At 54.5% G+C, this 19,750-nt stretch overlaps 2 protein-coding genes across 2 annotated transcripts; both read right to left on the bottom strand.

The window, feature by feature from the left end:
• Positions 1–10,075: 10,075 nt before the first annotated feature.
• Positions 10,076–11,435, bottom strand: BESB_002650 (uncharacterized protein; the record flags this gene model as incomplete). The annotated part of the gene is made up of 2 exons (XM_029359020.1): positions 10,076–10,370; positions 11,140–11,435. 2 exons carry the CDS (start codon positions 11,433–11,435, stop codon positions 10,076–10,078), a joined length of 591 nt encoding a protein of 196 aa, XP_029221933.1.
• Positions 11,436–16,035: 4,600 nt separating this feature from the next.
• BESB_002660 (uncharacterized protein) lies at positions 16,036–18,189 on the bottom strand (the record flags this gene model as incomplete). The annotated part of the gene is made up of 4 exons (XM_029359021.1): positions 16,036–16,126; positions 16,466–16,970; positions 17,395–17,452; positions 17,995–18,189. 4 exons carry the CDS (start codon positions 18,187–18,189, stop codon positions 16,036–16,038), a joined length of 849 nt encoding a protein of 282 aa, XP_029221934.1.
• Between the last annotated feature and the right edge of the window lie 1,561 nt (positions 18,190–19,750).

Raw genomic sequence — 19,750 nt, forward strand, 5'->3', positions numbered from 1 at the left:
CGTGTACTCATGCGGATACAAAAAATAAATACCCTTCTCTAGGCAACAAGTCGTGTAGTTCTGTACTTTGACCCTTGTGAATATGCGTATGCGTATATGCACACAAGACAACATATATGTATACATATATCTATACATATATATATATATATATAGAGAGAGAGAGCGAGAGAGTTTGAGGCTCGATGATGTATGTAGGGAGCAAGTGGCGCTTCGGGACGCGCGTGAATGATAGGCAACCCTCTGAAAGGCTCTGGCTAAGGAACGCAGAGTCCTTACATTCTGCGAAGGAGCACAAACGAAAAAACGGGAAAACGCGCATGCAGGCGATGCGAAAAATGACGGAGCAGAGCAGCTCGCGCGGTCACGACAAGCTGCCTGCTGCATGGACAGCACGGGGTAGTGCATCGTATACACAGAACAAGCGAACAGCGAAATGAAACACACCAGCTACTAAAGGCTAGGAGCCACTCGCGAGTTGTCTGCAAATTCGCCGGCGATATCCGCAGGGCATGAGCCCTCTACCGGGGGGCAAGGAGCTCGGCGAATCAAGGCGCATACTCCGTGCACTGTTCGGTGTCTTGAGGGCTCCTGTTTCAAAACACATTGGACCATGCACTTTCTCCATTTCTCTCTGGATGGAATACATCCCTCGTCAGGCCTGCCTGCGCCTAATGTTCCTGAAGATACATCCAATACATCCAAATATATATCTGCTTCTCGAGACTGTGACCTGTGTCCATACGCCTCTGTTTAAGAACGTATGTCTATATATATATATATATATATATATATATATATATATATATATATATATATATATATATATATATATGACTTCCCGTGCGGAAGTGAAGACGGACGACGTAGCAGATGCGGAAATCCAGGCACTTCATTTTCAACTTACTAAACCGACGACGGCGCCGCCTGCTAACGCCTGAAGCGCAACGGAAGAAGCACACAAAAAAGAGATACGAAAGGAAAAGAGAGTACGACGTCGCGGTCGCGTAGAAAGAAAACTAAGCACCCGTCGCGCACTGCGACCAAAAGCTAGAAAAGCATCACAGGCCGTAACTAACCGCACAGGAAGAGAGCTCAAGACTCAGAGCTATCAGTCGTCGTGCCCTCTGCTTCTGAGTTTCTTCTTTCAGGTCTCGCTCGAAGTCCCCTCAAACGTCGCCCTTGTCTGGTCCATGGCGCTTGTTACTTACCACCTGCATCGCGTCAGATAAAATCATTTGAAACAACAAATACAAGCTAGGCAGATACAACGTTGGCTCAGGCTACTACAGATTAATACGCAGGAACTCAAGAAAGGAAAGCAAGAAAGAAACCTAGCTGTAGTGCGTTCCAGACAGCGTGTACACACAGAAACCGAAACGCAACGCGCGCACGCGATGCGATATCCTCGTTTCGCTTTGTTTTCCATACAAAAGCCCAGTCCACTGCAGTGGGCAAAAATCGAGCTCTCGTTGCTGTCTCTCAGAGTGTTCGCTCTGCAACATCACTCGGCGCAACTCCTTTCAGCGCCGAGACGGTGAAATCGCTAATCATGGAAACGTGAACTCAGTGAAGCAACAACGTACCGCCTGAGAAGGATGCGATTGAAAAGAGAAAAGTCAAACACGCATGCAACGACATGAAGCAAATCCTGCTGCTCTCCGTAACCGAGGGATTAGGTCTAGGCCGGTCTATCTGGTAGCTGCGCAGCAGCACTTACAGTCTGAAGTGCAATCGAAATAAGCAAAACTGAACAAAGGGAATTATTGCTCATATGCATTCTACAACTTCCGTCAAGCCAAAACCCCAGTTGGATGACACGGTGCAGTTTCCTCTGTGCAGAGGTTCCACTACAAGAACATATATATATATATATATATATATATATATATATATATATATATATATATGGAAACCGCATGCGTATAAAGAGGCAGGCACAGTGAAACATGACAGTCCAGGGACGGCAAAAGAGTCGAAGTATCCCTCTGCTTCAACGCAGTCTGAATGCTAACAGAAACACGTCTAAATTAACAGAATGCTCGATGAGGTTTCGCGCATGAATGCGCCAAGCGCAACCAAAAAAGAGCAAAAACCTTTGCGTGAAGATCAAAGTATTCGCTCACGTGCGCCTGACGTACTTTCTGAAATTCCAATAAAGGCGACAGCAACGCGGCTTGAAGTTTGACGAAGGCTTTTGTGACTCTTTTGACGCAGGCAAGAGCATTACGAAGCACTAGGGTACAATGAACACATACAAATTGCACTTCCACGAGTACAGTTTATGCGTTTTCTCACTTGTTTTGCACGAATATCTGCGATATATAAAAATATATTTATAAATATATGTCATGTAGCCATCCGCGTAAATGGAGACCGCCTCCAATTAGATAAATATTTCATGCAGACTGTCCTACACACGGCACTGTGACACTTTACAAATACAAGTGTAAATATATTCACTCTAATATACTACGTCGCTGTTGTGATAGTCGCTCGCTGTTTCCTACGTAGCTGTGCGCTGTGAATGCGTAACGCCCGCTGCAATCGCAGCTCGCGTCTGAGGCGTCAGCCAAACTCTTTGACTCCAAAATCTAATGGCTTACTAACTGTGAAAAAAAGACGAAGACGCCTCGAATTTCTATGGCGCGAGGCGAGGCCGCGCCGTTTACACATCACCTTGACGCGAACAGAGCGAAAAGAGAAAACGCACGCAAACAACCTCCAGCACTGAACTCAGGAGTCGCTAGTCAGCTGTTATAGTCTGCTCTCAAAGTAATATGCCAGCGAAGCGAATCCGGGAAGGAAAATCTTCCCTGGCTGAACCACACGAGTCATGTGCTTTCCTGTCTTCTGTGTTGTCGAGATTTCTTTCTTTATTCGGTCTTTCACGTCGGCAAATCGCTCGCCTGGTCGCGGGATTGCTTACATACTGGAGTTCAGAAGAGGCGCAGGAGCATCGGCAAATAATACAACTACTTGAACGCCTTCGCCTTCGAACTTCCTCAGGCATGGATCTGTTGACGCATCTGCCACTGTCCACGGGCACATACTCCAGAGCAGCCCCCTGTCCGCCTCTACACTCGTTCCTTTTTCGTTTCGCACACGCATCTGTCCCCTGGTTTTCTCAATTTTTTTTTGCATTTATCTTAGTACGTATATCTATTTATCAACACCCTTCACTATCTTTGGTTCCGAGTCTCGACTTTGTTTATCTTCGCTTGCGCGCCGCTACGCTGAAACACGCAGAGCAGTACACATACATATATGCAGGTTCTTCTTCGGCAGCAGAAAGTATTTCATCCCGAGAATTTGGCGCCTACTCTCTGGGGATAAAGGACAGCAACGACACAGCACAAAAGAGAAAATAAGCGAGCGACGTGCAAAGCAAGCTGACCTAACCAGCATGCCGGCTCTAGTGGTGATGCAGAGAGGCTACCTGGGGCGTACTTGCTGAAAAAATAGCAAGAAAAAACTCACGAAAAAAAACATGCGCGATTCTGCCGCCGCAACACCGGGGGATAGGAGACTGGCGGCACACTGGAGATCTCATGTGAGCCTTTGCGACGGTTGGATGGGCGTGCAGCGCTCCGATCATCGACTGGATTACGAACTTTTCCGCATTCCGCTTTTTCCAGCAACTCTCCGACACAAACCCGTGATAGTCTGCGCATGGCCGGCCTAGTTCACGTCAGAGTTTCCCTTCTTGCGTTCGTCCTCGCGGCTTTCTTCAGCTTACGAGCTGAGCGGAAACGCCTTGCACAAGCAACGTCGACAGCCGTGAGCAAGCGGAGGGCTGCAGGCTGGCTAGAACAAACCGACGTGCAGGTCTCCCGTCTCTCGCGAACCGGAGGCCACTCAGCAAACGAACAGCCGCCTGTGCGTGCCCAGAAAAATCAGAATTCCCCCGCCCTCTTCTTACGTTCTGGCGAGACAAGCAGACGCGAGGCAGAAGGACAGTGAGACGGTGCCGCGCGGCTCAGCGAAGGCGACGTTCACAACAGAGATTCAGCGCGACGCAGATACGAACGGGAGAACTGTGAAAATTCAAAAGGTTGCCTGCGTCAGAGCTGCAGACTTGTCCACGCTGAGAGACAAAATGTATCTAGTTTTTCCGCGACACCTGGCATCCGCGTAATCAACCCGCACAGGAATCGGGTGCATATGCTACAGTATATATATATATAGATAGATAGATATATAGATATATAGATATAGATATATATGTGCATCTATACAGTGACGCACGTGTGCGTTAAAACCTTAGACTGGATGCGTATGGATAAGCAGAGAAACTAGGGATGGGAGTGACGCTTCTGGCGAACGGCAGTCTCCATTCACTTGCGCGTTTCTGAAACAGCAAGACGATGAGGAGGAAATGTTAAGGATCTTTCACTTTTGCCCGAGGCTCTCCACTGACCCAAAAGTCGACAACCCTCTACTCCAGCTCTCAGGCAGCCCAGCCGTCCAGTATCTCCGGTTTCACTCGAACTGCGTGGAGATAATGAGACGCCTGCGCCATCCACGCGCCTGCAGTGTTCTGTGACACTGCAAGTTCCTCCTTCCGTGCAGGAGAGAAGAGTGCGCAGCAGCGTGCTGGTGGTTCAGTCTCCTTACCAACTGGAAATGCATAGATGAAGACACATCCGAGTCGGAATGCGCTTCGCCGGAAACCAGAGGCGACGCGTCGACACTGGAATCTTTCCCCTCCTCAACAAGAATTCCCGTCTGTGTCTCCACACGAGTGTATCCAGCGTGGATCGCTCCTACACGCGCCGAGCTTTGCCGGTCGTGTTTTGCATGCCAGCGGACACAAAGCGGTGAAGCACGCTTCAACGTGAAGTTAACTCTTTCGCGAGTTTGTTGACAGAGTCGATGGTGCTTACCTCCTGGAAGGAGACAGAGCACGAGCGCAGGAGACAGGAATGACAGAAAATGCAAGACTCCTTCGAGATTCAGAAACAGCAAACGGAAAATCGCTGAGACCAATGTGAAGGTCAAGGCGTCTGGCGTTGAAGACATGAGTTCCGGTTCAGGAAAATAAGAAAACCACGGAGTGTCGAGGCGACAGACACGCCATAAACGACGGGCGCATGACGCTGCCTTGGTGTGAACGTCGACGGAAAGACGCGTAACGTTTCGGAAAGCCGTGCGAGTTGTTTTCGCTTCCATCGATGTCTTCCACACGTGCGACATAGAGGAAGGTCATCAGAGGCTGAAGAACGCATGCACGCCATTCCAAGGTGAGCTTGATAGTGGATCAGTAAACGTTTTTAACTCGACCTGGGAGGCGACGCAAAGAGCGAAAGGCAGACACTCTGCAGCCTGAAAAACCCTAGGCCCTGAAGCTTGCAAGCTGCTTACGAGGCCGGCGACCTGGAGAACAAAAACAAACACACGACGCGAGCGTTTGTAGATCCGAGGGAAGCGAGGTATAACTGGGAAGTGCGAAGCAGGCCGCGTGAGGCAAATGCGGCTCTTCAAACGATCCAAGCAAAAAAGGGCATAGGACAAACCCAGAACCTCGTGCGATACAATAAACAACTCTGAGTCGCACGAGGGAAAGGAGGGGGCTGCCCGATTCCGGAGACTGCACTGCTGCGATGCACCCGACTAATTCGCTGGCTACCTCTAGGCTATCCCCAAAGAGGAAAGAAAGCAGAAGCGCATCTTACTATGTTTTGCATCTGAAGAGGAAAACGCAGACATAAAGCCACACACGCTGGGCGGCACCTTCGCTCGGGGAAAACGAGCTATTCCGCAGACATCGAAGCGTTTTAAAGCGCCTGCCACACGACGCCTGCGACGGCGGAAGCGCAATCGATAGGGCGGAAGCGGTGCCAATGAAAAACAACAAAAATGCCGAAAGAATCGTTTCTTCTCTTCTCCGTCAAGCAGCTCCCAGAAGACCAGACAATGGTCAGCCGCACGGCGGCTCGCGGTTCGTACTTCCTGAGCGAGGGACAAGTAGAGACGAGAAGGGAGTGATGCATATCATGGCAAACTCGCACTTTGACATCCACATTCCCCTTCCCGCACTCACGCTAAATATTCGCCGCGGAATGTTCCACAAGGGTCGACATCGTCAACGCTGCGTGAGCTCTTCAACTTTGCGCCGCTGTATGGCGGCCGGGACCCTTTCTCTGTAACGAACCGCCCACTTACGCCCTTGGGATCCTGAAAGGATGAAGCAAGAAACAAAGCAGATGCATGCCACGAAGCGCCTTGCTTGCGCAGCATTTCAGTGCGGCTGCAAAGCAGAGCGCGAGCACAAGAAGGAGCAGCCCTAGATGAGGAAGCAAACCTTCGAGGGAGAAGGCGTAGTGCTCATCGTTCCGAGTTGAGACGACAGACTTACAGCTCTCTGAGGAGATGCGAAGACAGAGAAAAGCAAACAGGTTCATTGAAGCGCGCGAACGTACACAGACCGACTTTCTCGTTGGGAAAAATTGCCACAGCAGCCTCGGGTCTCTTCTCTTTCGAGATTTTCTCAACGCCGAAATAGTCACGCGGCGGAGGCGAAGAAAAAACGCCGAAAAGAGATGACACACGAGCGCACAAAAATTAGGCAAAATACGTAAAGACGAAGCGGTGGACAGAGGAGACACAGGCGCACGGGTAGAATATCCAAGTGGGCAAGCGGGAACGAAACATCGAGTTAAAATGGTGTTTGACTCCCTGCCAAAATACATACGCAGGTCTCCTAACAACGCGGAGAGACCCTGCCACGCCAAATGGACCTCCGAGGAGCCGTGGGAGACGCAAATGGAGTGTAGGCGGTATATAAACGACAAGGACACTGGAATCTACAATACACGGTCGAACTGTGGGTTAGTGTCAATGCCCAAGGCAGAGAACTGGATTGAATACACAGGGAACTGTGCTCCCATCGATAAGAATCATCCCTCTTACGATCTGGAGCAATGTCCAAAAAACATAGTCATCATGAGTCAGAGAACCTGCCGCTGCTCTGTAGGCGCGGCTGCATTCCACCTCTCCATGTCATTCCCCCTGGCTTCGCGTCTCACAAACGCCATCCCTGCACATGCATGTATACATCGACCTTCACGCATACACTCCCAGCGCCATATGCAAACCGATAAACTCTAGTACGTAGATAGATAGATAGATAGATAGATAGATAGATAGATAGATAGATACAGGTAGATAGATAGAGACGTGGAGAGACAGGTGGGAGGTGGCGAAGGCAGGCTTTCGGAGCTCGAGGAACTTGCCACCGTGACGGAAACTGCCGAAGCGCTGAGGCACGCGAAAGGTCCTCAGCTTCGGAATGCCGCGGAGGATGAGCTGCATTCCCGGAAGCGGCCTCCTCGGGACAGGCGCCTCAGCAGGCTTATCCCGAGCAGAAAGAGCTTTTTTATATGTGTCCAAGCACATCACTGCCTGCCGCCATTCCTGATCCTGGGCTGCCCGCGTAGCGGATAACTCACGTCCTGCGGAGAGAAGAGAACGAACGCCGCGGCGGACGAAGGAAATGGAGGCGACTCAGACCCATGCGAAAAGCGCCAGAAGCGGGAGAGCCAGAAACAAGAGAGCGCAGGTCTGTGAGATTCACTGCGCCGCTAGCGTTGAAAAGGAACCAGCCTCAAAGCGCGACTTGCTCAAGAAAAATCGGCAGCCCCCAAACAGCCGCGCGGCGACGCGAGCTTTAGGGCGGAGAGCGTTCCTCACATAGAAGCCGCAGTCCAGCTTCTGAGTCCATATAAACCTCCTGTTTGGGAACGCGTTCCGATTCATATCGTGCCTGCATGGCAGGGCCTCGACTGTGTGACGAAGACACAAAGCCGGGCTCACGACGTATTTGTAACGACGCACAGCAAAAATTGAAGTTTAGCAAGTCTGTGAAGGACTCGCCTTGTCGCGGAAGGCAGCCGCGCGGCGAACCGATTGTCCATTCACTCGCGATTCGCAGCGCAACAACTTACAGCCTGCGACAGAGGTTCGAAAAAGAGCGAGGAAGAGACGCTTTGGTACACGAGGGAGCCCGCGTACATGGCAAGCGACTGAAGTCACCTTTCGACTGTTTTGAGTTATTGGACCAGCCGACAAGAGCGAGAGAAGCCCGCCGTCGAGCAGTTCCAAGCGCGACGAATCTGGATTCGCATGCGATGCATCTGCCTTTTTTCAGCTAAGCACACATGTGTTGACTGAGATGAACAGACACAGCCGCAGCGCCTTAAACACACGCAGACGCACATACATATGCGTCAGCTACATATAAGCTTCGCTCAAATACAAACTCGCGCGAGGTTTCGCTTCCGAGGCCTGAAGCAAAAAGAGCTGATGCCAGCAAGCAAGCAGCCCTAGATGCGAATTCCGACAAGATGCCCAAGTGGAGTTCTCAGATGAAGCCTACGATCTTTTGGTTCTGCGAGGAGACCAGGACGAACCGAATGGCTTTTTTCTTTCTCACGAGCCCCCTCTAGCCAGCAGCGTCACAAGTGCCGCCTCACTCTGCAGGCCCCGTCGCGCCTTGACTCGTTTGCCCGATTTCGCATTCCTTTGCCCCCCACGAGAGTTTTGAGGTCTCTGACGCGCGACTGTCTTCCGGATGTACTCTAGATGGAGTGCCCAGCAGGCCTCCGGCTACGCGACGCTCCTTAGGCGACTTCATGGATCGCTTGAGGCTCCTCTGTTTCTTCGAAAAACCGGATTTCGCATTCAGTCTGTACTCGGGAGCTTTGCGAGTTCCTAGCCTCAGTGGGAGCCTTGGCCCCCTCCTACAACGGATACGACCAGCGCATCTCCCTTAGTGGAAGACTGCGGCAAATGACCTACGGCCTGTTTAAACGTAACACAGTCGGCACCTGTGCGCACCCGCTGCAGAGAAAAGGAAAACATCTAGAACCGCACGCTGAAGAGGGCAACGAGTCCCTGCTTTCGAGTTTTCCCCTCCGAATCTACCGAATGGCAACGCGTATCCACCACTTGTCGCGGATGGGCTGCTCTCCGTCACTCGCCTCTGCCCGGGTCGTTGTAGCGCGCTCGTTCGACTGCCTTGAAAAGAACTTTGCTCGCTCCAGGCTTGGCTGCGACTCCTCTCTCTTTGTGCGCCCCGCGCGTCGGAGAAAGGCCGCCTCGGCTGCGCTGCATGGGAGATAGGATCGCCGCCCGAGCTTCTCGCCCTCCCTCCCCCACTTACGGCCTGCAAGCAATGCAAAAACAGGCACAAACCAACCCAACCGAGCCTACCTGATGTGCACGTTTCGTGCCTTCCTGGATCTTTGCACGTTTGCGTCTCAGGCACGCGCGAATCGAGAGGCAAAGCGTGAGAATCGCATGTACCGAGTAGGCGGGCGGGTTTGGTCGCTAGAGAGATTCAAAACGAGGAATGTGCCAAGCACTTTGATGAGCAGGAAACGGCGAATCTTCCTCAGCCAACTCGAGACAGAACCAGGTTAGAGGTTTGTCGCGCGCCTGCAAACGCGGCAAACGAGTTTTCGTTTGAAATCAGAGCGCGAGGCACCCACGCCCCCCTCTCGCCGCACTCCCGTAAATCGCGCGCGCTACACCGCATCTCAGAGCAGGGGCCTCGAAAAACGCGCTTCTCGGCAGCGACTCCATTCTCCCTGTGTTCCTACGAAGGTCTGCAGGCAGGAGGCACACAAGCGCACAGAGGACGAGGCTGCAAAACGAGCGATTGAGCAAAAGCAAACACGGCTCGGATGTATGCACGCTGTGGATTTCCCGGGAGCATCGACTTCTCCAAGCGAAACGGAGAAAACCGAGAGATCAGAAGGTGCGTCTTACGTGGAGTCCCAAAACTCCGGTGCTAGCTACGAGGCCGGTGGGGCGCTGAGCGAAGCAGCCGAGTCTTCAAAAAACGTTCCCTCTTTGTTGGATATGAGCCGCTGCGCCGGTTAACACTTATCTCCGAAATGCAGACAAACCGTGGACGTCGGCGCCGCGCGAGGCGAGGCTCCGCGCGTCCCTCAGGCGGCGCCGGTCTCGCTTCCCCAGCGAGCGTCTCTCCGGAGTTTGTTTGCAGGAATTCGTGAATCCAAGTGCCCCCGTGTATTTCTGCGCTTCTTTCTGCGAAGCACGCTGCCCTGGTTCACCCTCCGCGCACCTTTTCATCGAACGTTCTGCGCACGCGGAGCGCAGGCTCCTTGACTGCGTCGATGAATATTCTTTGGAAAGCCCCCAGAGCGTCGGGTTTCTGCTGCGCGACCTCCTTCGCCTCGCGCTCGCTCCGCTCCTTTGGATCCTCGTGCTCCACAGGCCGTAAGTGGTCCACGCGCAGCTTCTGCGGCGGCGCCTCAGGTCGCACGGCGTACGCGAGCCCAGCCGTCGCCAGCATCGCGCCCACCGCCGCGGCAGTCCAGAACAGCACTTTGAGGATCTTCTTGCTGCGGAGAACGACAGAAACAGGCGACCGGGAGCGCGGCGGTGAGGCCACGACGGAGCGAGAAGAGCGCGGAAGAGAGCGGAGAGGAGAGAGTCACGAATGGACGCGAGACAGCGAGTGTCGGGGGTTGACGGCGCACATGTCACGCGGAGGCTGCGCGAGTCGCACACGCGCTTGCTCAGGTATGAGGCACAAGAAGAGGCCGCGCGCGCGTTGAGAGCGAGAGCGCGAACGGGGGAGAGCGGGAGGGCGCGGAGCCGACGACTCACGGGAGGAAGAAGGTCAACAGCGAGCGAGACTGTAAAGCGGACTGTGCAGGGTGCCACTCCGCACGATGAAGGCAACGCCGTGTCTCGGTCTGCTCAGCGGTAAAGGCTCCCACCAAGAGAAAAAAAGAGAGGATTCAAGGTATTAAGAGACGAAACCAAAGTGAACGGTGCGCGGACACAACTGTCCCCATCTGCGCTGAGAAAAACAGACTGAGTGATTAGGACCAAAGGGCGAGAGAGCGAGGTCGACCGCTAGGACGAGAGCCTCAAGACTCAAACCCGAGTACCCGTGTAGATGCATTTTTGCTTGTTCCCTTCGCAAAGCCTATCTGTGAGTCTGTCTGTTTCTTCGCAGGCGATGGCAGAGCCACCAGCGTTGAATGTTCTGAGTGATCTCGCGCGCCCGAGGCTGCACTCGAGGCGCCGAACGAGGCGCCGTGGGACCAGTCTCTCTCTGCCCCTCGAGTCACAGTGTACGGGGCGAGCCGCATGCATCCTCACTTGCGTCGGTGTCCAGGCAGCGAGAGCGAGCGGAGCGACGGCCTCCGCTCTCTCCTGAGAGGAATTTCATCATCCTCGTCGTCTTCGTCAACCCGAACCTGAACCTTCTCGCCGCCCACGGTCTTTGTGGGGAGCGCGTGGGCGCCGAGCAGGAGAGAGAAGGTCGGCGTCAGAGAGGCCTCGCTTGCGGCGGGAAGCTCCAGCCCGGCGGGCGCGCGCAGGCTCGGATGCGCCGCTGCCAGGGCGAGGAGGAGGATCCCCGAAAGGGCGAGCGAAAGTCGGCACGAGCGCATCATTCGGCGAGGCGAAGGGGTGACGCGAGAGAGGGAGTTGCGAAAATCCGGAGGGCAATGTTTACTGAGCGAAGAAGCAAAGACCGGCAGTACTGGGCACGCTGAACGCGGCGAAGGCGGCGCGAAACGGGTCACAGCAGTGCAGTGCAAATCAAGGACTGGGGACGGACGGACAGCGGAGGATCTTCTGCTTCCTCAGTGACGACGAGTGAGCACGCGTGCAGAGAGAAGAGCGAACAAGCGCGTAGAGCGGTAAGCGAACGGTAGCGAAACGGTGTTCGAGGGACTAGGCGGCGCGAGGTGGTCCTGACGGGCGGCCGAAAGCTCGTCGAGAGATACTGGGACGCTGCTGGAAGAGGAATACGGGGAAGCGCAGAAAAGGCGAAGAGGGAGAGAGCAGGAAACGCCAGCGGGATAGCGAACCGAGCCTCAATCGAGCTCGTCGGTTCTACCGCTCTCGCGCATGTAGCTTTGTTCGCTTTTCCCTTCTCCCGCGAACCCGGTCGCTCCGCAGAAAAACGGAAAAAAGGTGAGGTGGTTTCTTTCGGGCCCGAGAAATAAAAAAAAGCCCCTGGCTTCTGACGTCGAGTGCGTGCCTCAAGCTCGACGTTTATTCGTTGGAAAAAACTAAAAGACCTCTCCGGAAAGAATCATAAATAACTCGTACTGCGGGTCGCCCGGACTTCCCGACAGCCTCTTTTCTTCACGAAAAGATCAAGCTTAGGGTCAATTCTCAAGTATTATCTTTTCAGCTGCATGGGGACCTATTCGGCTTTCTCTTTTTTCTCAAATTTCTCCCTGCGGCTCGCCGCCGCTGCCCTTCTGTCGGTACGGTATCGGCCTTGTCGGATCTCGTGGATGAAACATGGCTTTTAGTCGGAAGACCGCCTCCGGTTGCACACTGAAAAAGCCGTTTTCACACGCGTAATTGCAGGACAGCACCTCATCGGCTCCGCCGAGTTTGACAAATCTTCGCGATTTTCTCAAGTTCTTGTCTCCTCGCCCGCAGCGACGTCCCGTCGAGCTGCTCGACGAGGCGCGCATGTCACCGTGAGAGGGCGCGCGGGCGGACCGAGCGCCCGACTCCGCGCCCAGAAGGAGACACCCCGGCTGGGGCGAGGGCGAGGCGGCTACCGGCTTCGCGCGAATGGAAAAAGAAAAGACGTGCATTGAGCTTCATAGGAAACGCATGGCGGCCGAGCAGGACCTGAAAACGCCTTCGGAGCGCATGAAGCTTCGCGATTGGAACTGGCGACGACGCGGCGACGACTGCGACGACGCGGCGACGACTGCGGCGCCGCTGCTTTCAGCGCCACCGAGGCAGCAAGGCGAAAATAGCATGCAGTTCCCTCTCCACCGTCCCTCCTAGAGGCTGTAAGCAACACACACACGTGAACACGCATGCGTCTTCCCGTTAAGTAGATATCCCCAGACCCTGGGTGCGGGGGCGCGCAGAATAGGTGGAAAGGCAGTGTCTTCCGCGCCTCTGGAAAGGCCATCACACGCCGCGCGGGGAGCGAACACACGCCCGTTGTCTCTCGACAAGGACTACGGAGCCTGGAGGTTATCGGAAAGAGTGTGGCGAGGAAACAGCCTCGTCCAGGGTTAACATCTACTCGTAGGTCAATCTGGGGCCTTCAACCCGGCGAGGACCCTGGAGCGTCAGCGCCTTCGTCAGCAAAACCTGCTCGCGATCTCAAAGACAGAAGTTCAGAGAATGGGGACGCTGCTCGAACGCGAAACATGCACCTCATAAAGCTCTTGCCGCCATAGCAGAGAACGGGGCTTCACTGCCCTGGGGCGGGAGCTGGCGATGGACGCAAGAACGCGACCTACGCCACGTGACCCTCTGAGGCCTGAAGTGCGTGAGGACGCTTAGCAACCATTTCCCAGAGAAACTTGTCGAGCCAAATTGCCTGTCTCTGGACCCCCGTCTACTCGCGGGACAGTACTCGCTCCGCGCGGTGGCGTGCGGATTTTCTCCGGCTCCAAAATTCGGCGAAACGGGAGCGGTGCACAGCCCCCTTGATTTCTTTTCCTCCATGCAATGTAGGTGCAGCATGGACTCTGCGATCTCCGGTTCCCCTCTTCCTGCGCGCGTGCCGGCAACGCCCACACCTACGTGTCGTGAGCGGCGGAAACCGAAGTCTTGCTCCGCGCGGGACAAGCCGGACTTTGGGTTCGTGAGAAATGGATTCATCTGAACCGTTGGTCTGCTACGAGAGTGGTGACGTACATTTCCTTCGATCCGCTCTCTCAGTTCGAGATCGGACTCGATCAGGAGAAAGGCAGCACGACCGAAGGAACAGCTTGTAGCTTTTGTAGCTTTTCATTGCAGCCCACGCGCGCAGGCCTCGGATCTGGGTCGCCCTCGCTGAGTGTGGCTGTTCAGCAAAAAAGTCGTGCCAGCTGTGCAAACTGCAACAAAGATACCATTCATTCTTTGCTCGTGCCTTTCCGCGGCGCGTTGCCTGTGCGAGCTGCCGTGAACCATGGCTTCGTGTCGCCGTCGCACTTCGGGATGTAATCCGAAGCTGGCCTCTCACTATGCATAGATTCATAGCTATATACTTCTATTCCTTGAAATTATGCGGTGGCGTACTGGAGAGTCCGCTGTACTCGTTCACACCAGTGATGCTCCAAAGAAGTGTACGTGCAGGCACTGCTTTTAGGGTTTAGGGTGAGCACAGGAACACACAACTGGACAGCCATGCACAGTTACATGCCCTCATGTGCGTTCACAAAACACGCAGCCCTGTGCGCGTCCATCCCAAGGTTGTTGGGAGCGGCTTCGCGTCCTGTGAAGATCAAGCTTTGAAACCTCGTGAGAAGGAGACGCCTGGTGTGTACCAGTGCCTGAGTTGCGCCCTCTGCACTCTGAGACGGACGAGACGAGGAAAACAGCAACAGCGGATATTTTCACCAAGAACGCGCCTGTGAGTCTGCCCTAGTATGGCTCTCGCAGAACAGAAAAAAGACCGGATGGTTTGACAAAACACGCTCCTGTTTATCAAAACACGAAGGGGCCGAGGCCAGTTCTTCGCGGCAAAACAAATGGTAAATACAAACAAGCATTCTCTTCGCCGGCATACGCAGCCGCATTCCCTGAACGTTCAACGACTTTTAATCTCCGGCCTAACACCCACGCCGAGAGCCGTACTTCTGCTTCTCGATGTTTGTCCGTCATCGAGAGGAAAGGAGCACAGAAAACGAAACCTGACCTCGACTCGCGCTCCTTAGAAAGTCTCGCGCTCTGCCTCTCTCGGTCACACAGGCGGCGCGGCGGCGCCAAAGAACGTTCCTCTCGGCTCCGAAGAGAAAGACTACCGAATGGAGACCTCAGAAGCCCTATGCAGGGTGTCCGTGCGGCGACGGTGCCCCAGAGGCCGTCTCAGAGAGTTTTCGAAAAAAGAAACGAATGGGACGAGGTTTTAAGGCATCTTCCCACGTACCCAGAGGACACGCGGCTCTGCACCCATGCACGCGTACAGCCATATCCTGTATATACATGTCGTTGTATTCACTTGTGAGCACGCGACTCTATATTTCCTCGAGAGATCTGAACTATACTTATGGAATTGCAGCGATGCGTATGTATGCGAAGAGGCCAAGCTATCCCTAGGCATGCAAGGACTTCCACGGGCATGAGCGCTTCGCACACAAGCCTACGGCCCTCAGTGAACACTAGACGCCGAGACATTGCTGTCGACAGCATCCGAGCACACGGTCGCCACCGCGGGCCGGGAAGCAAAGCCGCACATATTCACGTAATGAACTGCATATATATGTATATATATTTATTTATGTACCCGTGCATGTAAACGAGAGCGAATCTCCTTGGCAGAGCAGATGTAAAGCGAGAAGGCCGCTTGACGAGGAGCTCAGAAGTGCTTCCCAGGGTTATAAATCAGGGTAGAAAAGACCTCTGACAACGAAATAGGTAGATGAACCAGCCGTTGACGCCGCTGGACAGCATTTAACAGACTAGCCCTCTGAGGCCGCATAGGCTGCAGAGCCCAGCAACTCCTCAGCAACATCCTCGCGTGACCTCATCTGCGAACCGCTATCCAAGTGACGGCTACCCTTCGGAAGATACGCTATGCATGCTTATTTCCTTCTCGATAATCATTATCCACGCAGGCGCTCGACGCAGAGGGGCACGTGCACGCATGCACGGATACACAGTTATACATAGACATATAAATATACAATAATATACAAAAAATATATATAAACAACTGCAGATACATGGGAGCGGATGCAACTCCGTCAGAGCGGAAAGAGCGAGACGGCATGTTGAAGCCCGGAAGAAAAGAACAGGAGCGAAGCAGGTCAACACGCCGACTTTGGTTGTCCAATAAGAGAGAGGCGGTATGCGACACTTCTCACACGCGGCTTCGTTGCCTCCACTGAGGAAGACCTGCCGCATTTCCTGTCATAGCTCTGCACGTTGCTTCTTGCTTTCGTCTCGTCCGCTCCTATTTCTGACTTCTTGAAGATTTTCGCGTCTTTTCTGCAAGCGCTTCAGCCCCCTGCTTGCTCTCTGTCTGTCCTTCGCTCTCGGCTTTTTCTCCGAGGATTTCCTTCACATGCCGACTTTTGATCACTCTTGCGTCAGGTCAATCACAGGGCGATTCCCTTCCCAAGTGATAATTCCCGAGAAGAGAGGCGTGGGCTTGCTCACTCGTCCGGACCTGAGCGGTAAAGCAGAGCGCACAAAAAAGGAGTCTCACAAACTGCAGAACCCAGACTGGTTTGATAAGTCAAGGTTTAACCGGGAAGTTAACGTCTAAAATATATAAACGATAGTCTCACCTTAGACGCCCAGTGAGGAGACAGAAACCAAGCGAGACGCCGGGCGAGAGCGCGCGCCGCGGAAAGCGAAACGAAACCAAGAGCAGTGAGGCAGCGAACAGAAGACAGGCTAGACGCAGAGAAGTTCGCTGCCGCAGAGATGGCAGGAGCGCAGAAGATACGGATAGGGCTCCCTCGTGCGGCGTTTTTCCGTCTTTTTTTCGATTTGTTTATTTTACCTGGTTCGCGTGACGCGTGCCTCCACTGCGTCCTTCTTCTTCGAGACTTTGCTGCCGGCTCTGGAGGAGCTCAGGGCGCGGACTGCAAGCCTGCCGGCCTTGGCCTTGAGCGGCTTCTCAGACTCTTCGCGAGGCTTCTTTCGGGATTTCCGCACGGACGCCTCCCGCAGTCTCACTTGAGGACTCTCCGCGGCTGCTTCTTCGTGGCTCGTTCGCGATCGCCCGCGCGCGCGTGAAGAGCTCGCTTCGCCTCCCTCGCTGCCAGCGCCGCTCGCGCGCGCCGCGAGGCCTGCGCGGTGCAGCAGTCTGCGCTGACTGGGCGGCAGCAGCAGCTGCTCCGGAAAGGCTTCTTGCTTGACGGCGACGGCGGGAAAGACTCGAGGGGAGGACGAAGAAGGCGCAGGCGACGCCTTGGGTGCCGCCTCTGCGGTCTCCGTAACCGCTTGCGCGGCTTTCTCCGGCGTCACAGCCTGGGCAGAGCGCCGGAGCTTGCCAGCGGGCGAGTCTGAGGTGCAGGGCCGCACGCGCGCAGAAGAGACATGAGCGAACGGAGGCGGAGAAGAATCGCAATGTAAGCGCGGATGCGACTGCCCACGACGAAAGCCGGGTTGCGAAGCAAGCGACGCCAGTGGAGTCGCCAGTCGGGTCGAACAGCGGGATTTTGGGAGAAAATATCTTACCGATAAAGAATCGAACTCCCAGAGCTGGTGGGGTATACACAAGCTTCCAGGCGAAGGACGTGTGCGGGCGAAAAACAAACTATGGAGGATCTACAGGAGACGAGGCACGTCAACGCAGCGGCTCAATCGATGAAATGAAAATGCCAGCGACGACACTCCGCAAGCAGTCCGGCAAGGGCCCTGAGAAACATTATGGGCGGGTGTGCAAGGAGCGCACAGGAGAGAAAGTGTGTCGCAGGTCTGGCTTACCGGAAGGTTCATCTCCGTCGAGGCCGAGCCACCAGAGGATGACTTTCGCGAGGATAAGCTGAAGAGCCGCCGAGAAAAGATCGAAAATGAACAGAAACAAGGGTGGTAGGACGCATCGCCACGCTGAACGACAACTCAAGAGCAACGGCACCGATCGAAAAAAGCGAGACGGCAAGGCATTGCCGGTAGACAAATTCGGCACCACACGAAGAAACTCGCACACTTGCATATGTTTAAACATATAACTGAACACTGCATAGCAGAGATAAGTGGTGAGTGTACGTGGCCTGTCCTTGGCGGATATGTATACCAGGGAAGCCGACAGACTGGCGCTATGTGTATCCGCTCTTGGACAGATATACATCAGTCTCTACACATGTCTACGCTTCCACATATATATATATATATATATATATATGTGGACAGGGGGAGAGAGCGGGATGGCTAATCCTAAGCTGGACTGACGGGCGTGTGGGTTGGTATTGACACCGAGGCATACGGGGGGAAGCATGCGGAAAGTCTCCTTCATGCAGACTCTGCATGAAATGTGAAAGTGGCATAAGGAAGAGGCGCGTGGGTCGACGCATGCGCTGGACTTACGACGACGACAGTGGAGCCGAGCAGCGCGAAAACGATGTTTTGGTTTTCGATCAGCTCGTCCTTGACGGCGAGGAGCTGGAAGCGGATTTGCCCGTAGAGAGAAGTCTTCCAGAAGACCGCCCGCGCAAAGACGTGGGAGAGAAAGTGCCGAATCGTGTCCCAGAGGGTCGCCAGCGCCTGCCATGGGAGCGTCATCTCGGCGAGACGACGCGAGGAAGCAGAGCAGACACACAAGCGAGTCAAGCGCCCGAGGCGAGAAGACGGGCTGGAAGCGGCGGAGGCTCGAGATCTGCAGAGATGATAAAGAGAAAGGCAGACAACGGCGAACACCTGGCAAGCTGACAGCGGCGCGCCAGAGAGACAGAAAGAGGTGCAGAAGGCAAGTAGCCGCGAAGAGGAGAAAAAAAACCAGCTAGCAAACCGAGGAAAGCAGAGATAAAGCGGACGACGAGGTCCGTGCTAGGGACGACCGCGCGCAGAGAAAGACAGAGGCCACGCAGAAGAGAAGAGAATTCCTCTTTGCAGAATGGATGTGCAAGAAGTATGCTCTCGAGACTAGCGAAATTCGTCCAAAAGACAATTCTCCGATCTTTCGCAGAAGAGCGCGAGAGACGGGAAAAATCGACGCAGGACAAGGACCGCGGCAGCGAGCCAGCCGATGGAGAGCGAATCTAGCGAAGCAAGAACCACAGACTGGGACCGAGAGACCAGCTTTTTCGCGTCTGTGTGTCCCGCTGGCGAAGTCTGTGGCCTGAAGATTTGTTCGAGACTCGCGCGTAACTGGCGAGCTCTCGAACGTCGAGCTCCTCGAGGCAGAAAGGCACTCGGGAACGCAGTGGGGCTCGTTCCTCGGCGCCGCGTGAAGCCTGGCGCGGGCGCCGAGGAACGAGCAGCGCTGCGGAGAGGCTTCGAAGAAACCCGGGAACGCGTGCACGCGAGGAAGCCCGAGGCGACTCTCTCGTCTAGGCTCTGCCGAGGAAGGAAACAGATTTTTATCGAACACAAGGCCAACGCACAAAAGCCTGCCTGGGCAGAGAAGCCCTGCTGCCAGCGCGCGGAGGTCCACTGCAGAACGCATACGGCGGCCGCGCGAAGACAACGACACAGGGGCAGCAGGAGCTACAGGCGGAGAGAGCCAGAGGCGAGCCACGCACGACTTTTCAGTCGGCCTACGTTCTCCCTTCCCTTTCTTCACTCGAGAAGAAGGCGCGTGAAAAAACTGCCCATGTGCTTCCCAAGACAAGCGAGAAACACTCGATTCCTTCCGCCGCTTTGTGTGTTCTAGCGAGCTCGGTCAAGCACGCGCGGGTGCCAGCAGCAGAGCAGAAGGGACCGACCGGCGAATCGATACAAACGCATAGATCCGGCGAGGGGAGAAACAGGTAGACTTCTCAGTTGAGGTGAGCTGTGCACATAATATCCCGGGCGCGAGCACTGGAGAAATAGCACAGCGGAAAGCAAGCGAGCTCTGAAAACATACCCCGTGCCAATGAATCGAGCGATGACAACATTTACGCAGCGCCCATGAGCAACCGAGCGAAGGCAATGTATACGCCGCGCAAGGGAGGCGAGCGCCGAATATATAATCATATATAAATATAGCACAGATGCACATGCTCGGGGGCGTGTAGCATAAGACTTCCGATCAAGCGAGGGCAACATATACGTGAAATCGATTCGCGCGGACCTACGGCTGTGAGAAGTGGCGTTACCTCCTGATTCATCGTCTGTAAGTCACGGTGCCAGTTGTCAGAGA

This window comes from Besnoitia besnoiti, chromosome I (genome assembly GCF_002563875.1).
Source record: "Besnoitia besnoiti strain Bb-Ger1 chromosome I, whole genome shotgun sequence".
Lineage (NCBI taxonomy): Eukaryota > Apicomplexa > Conoidasida > Eucoccidiorida > Sarcocystidae > Besnoitia > Besnoitia besnoiti.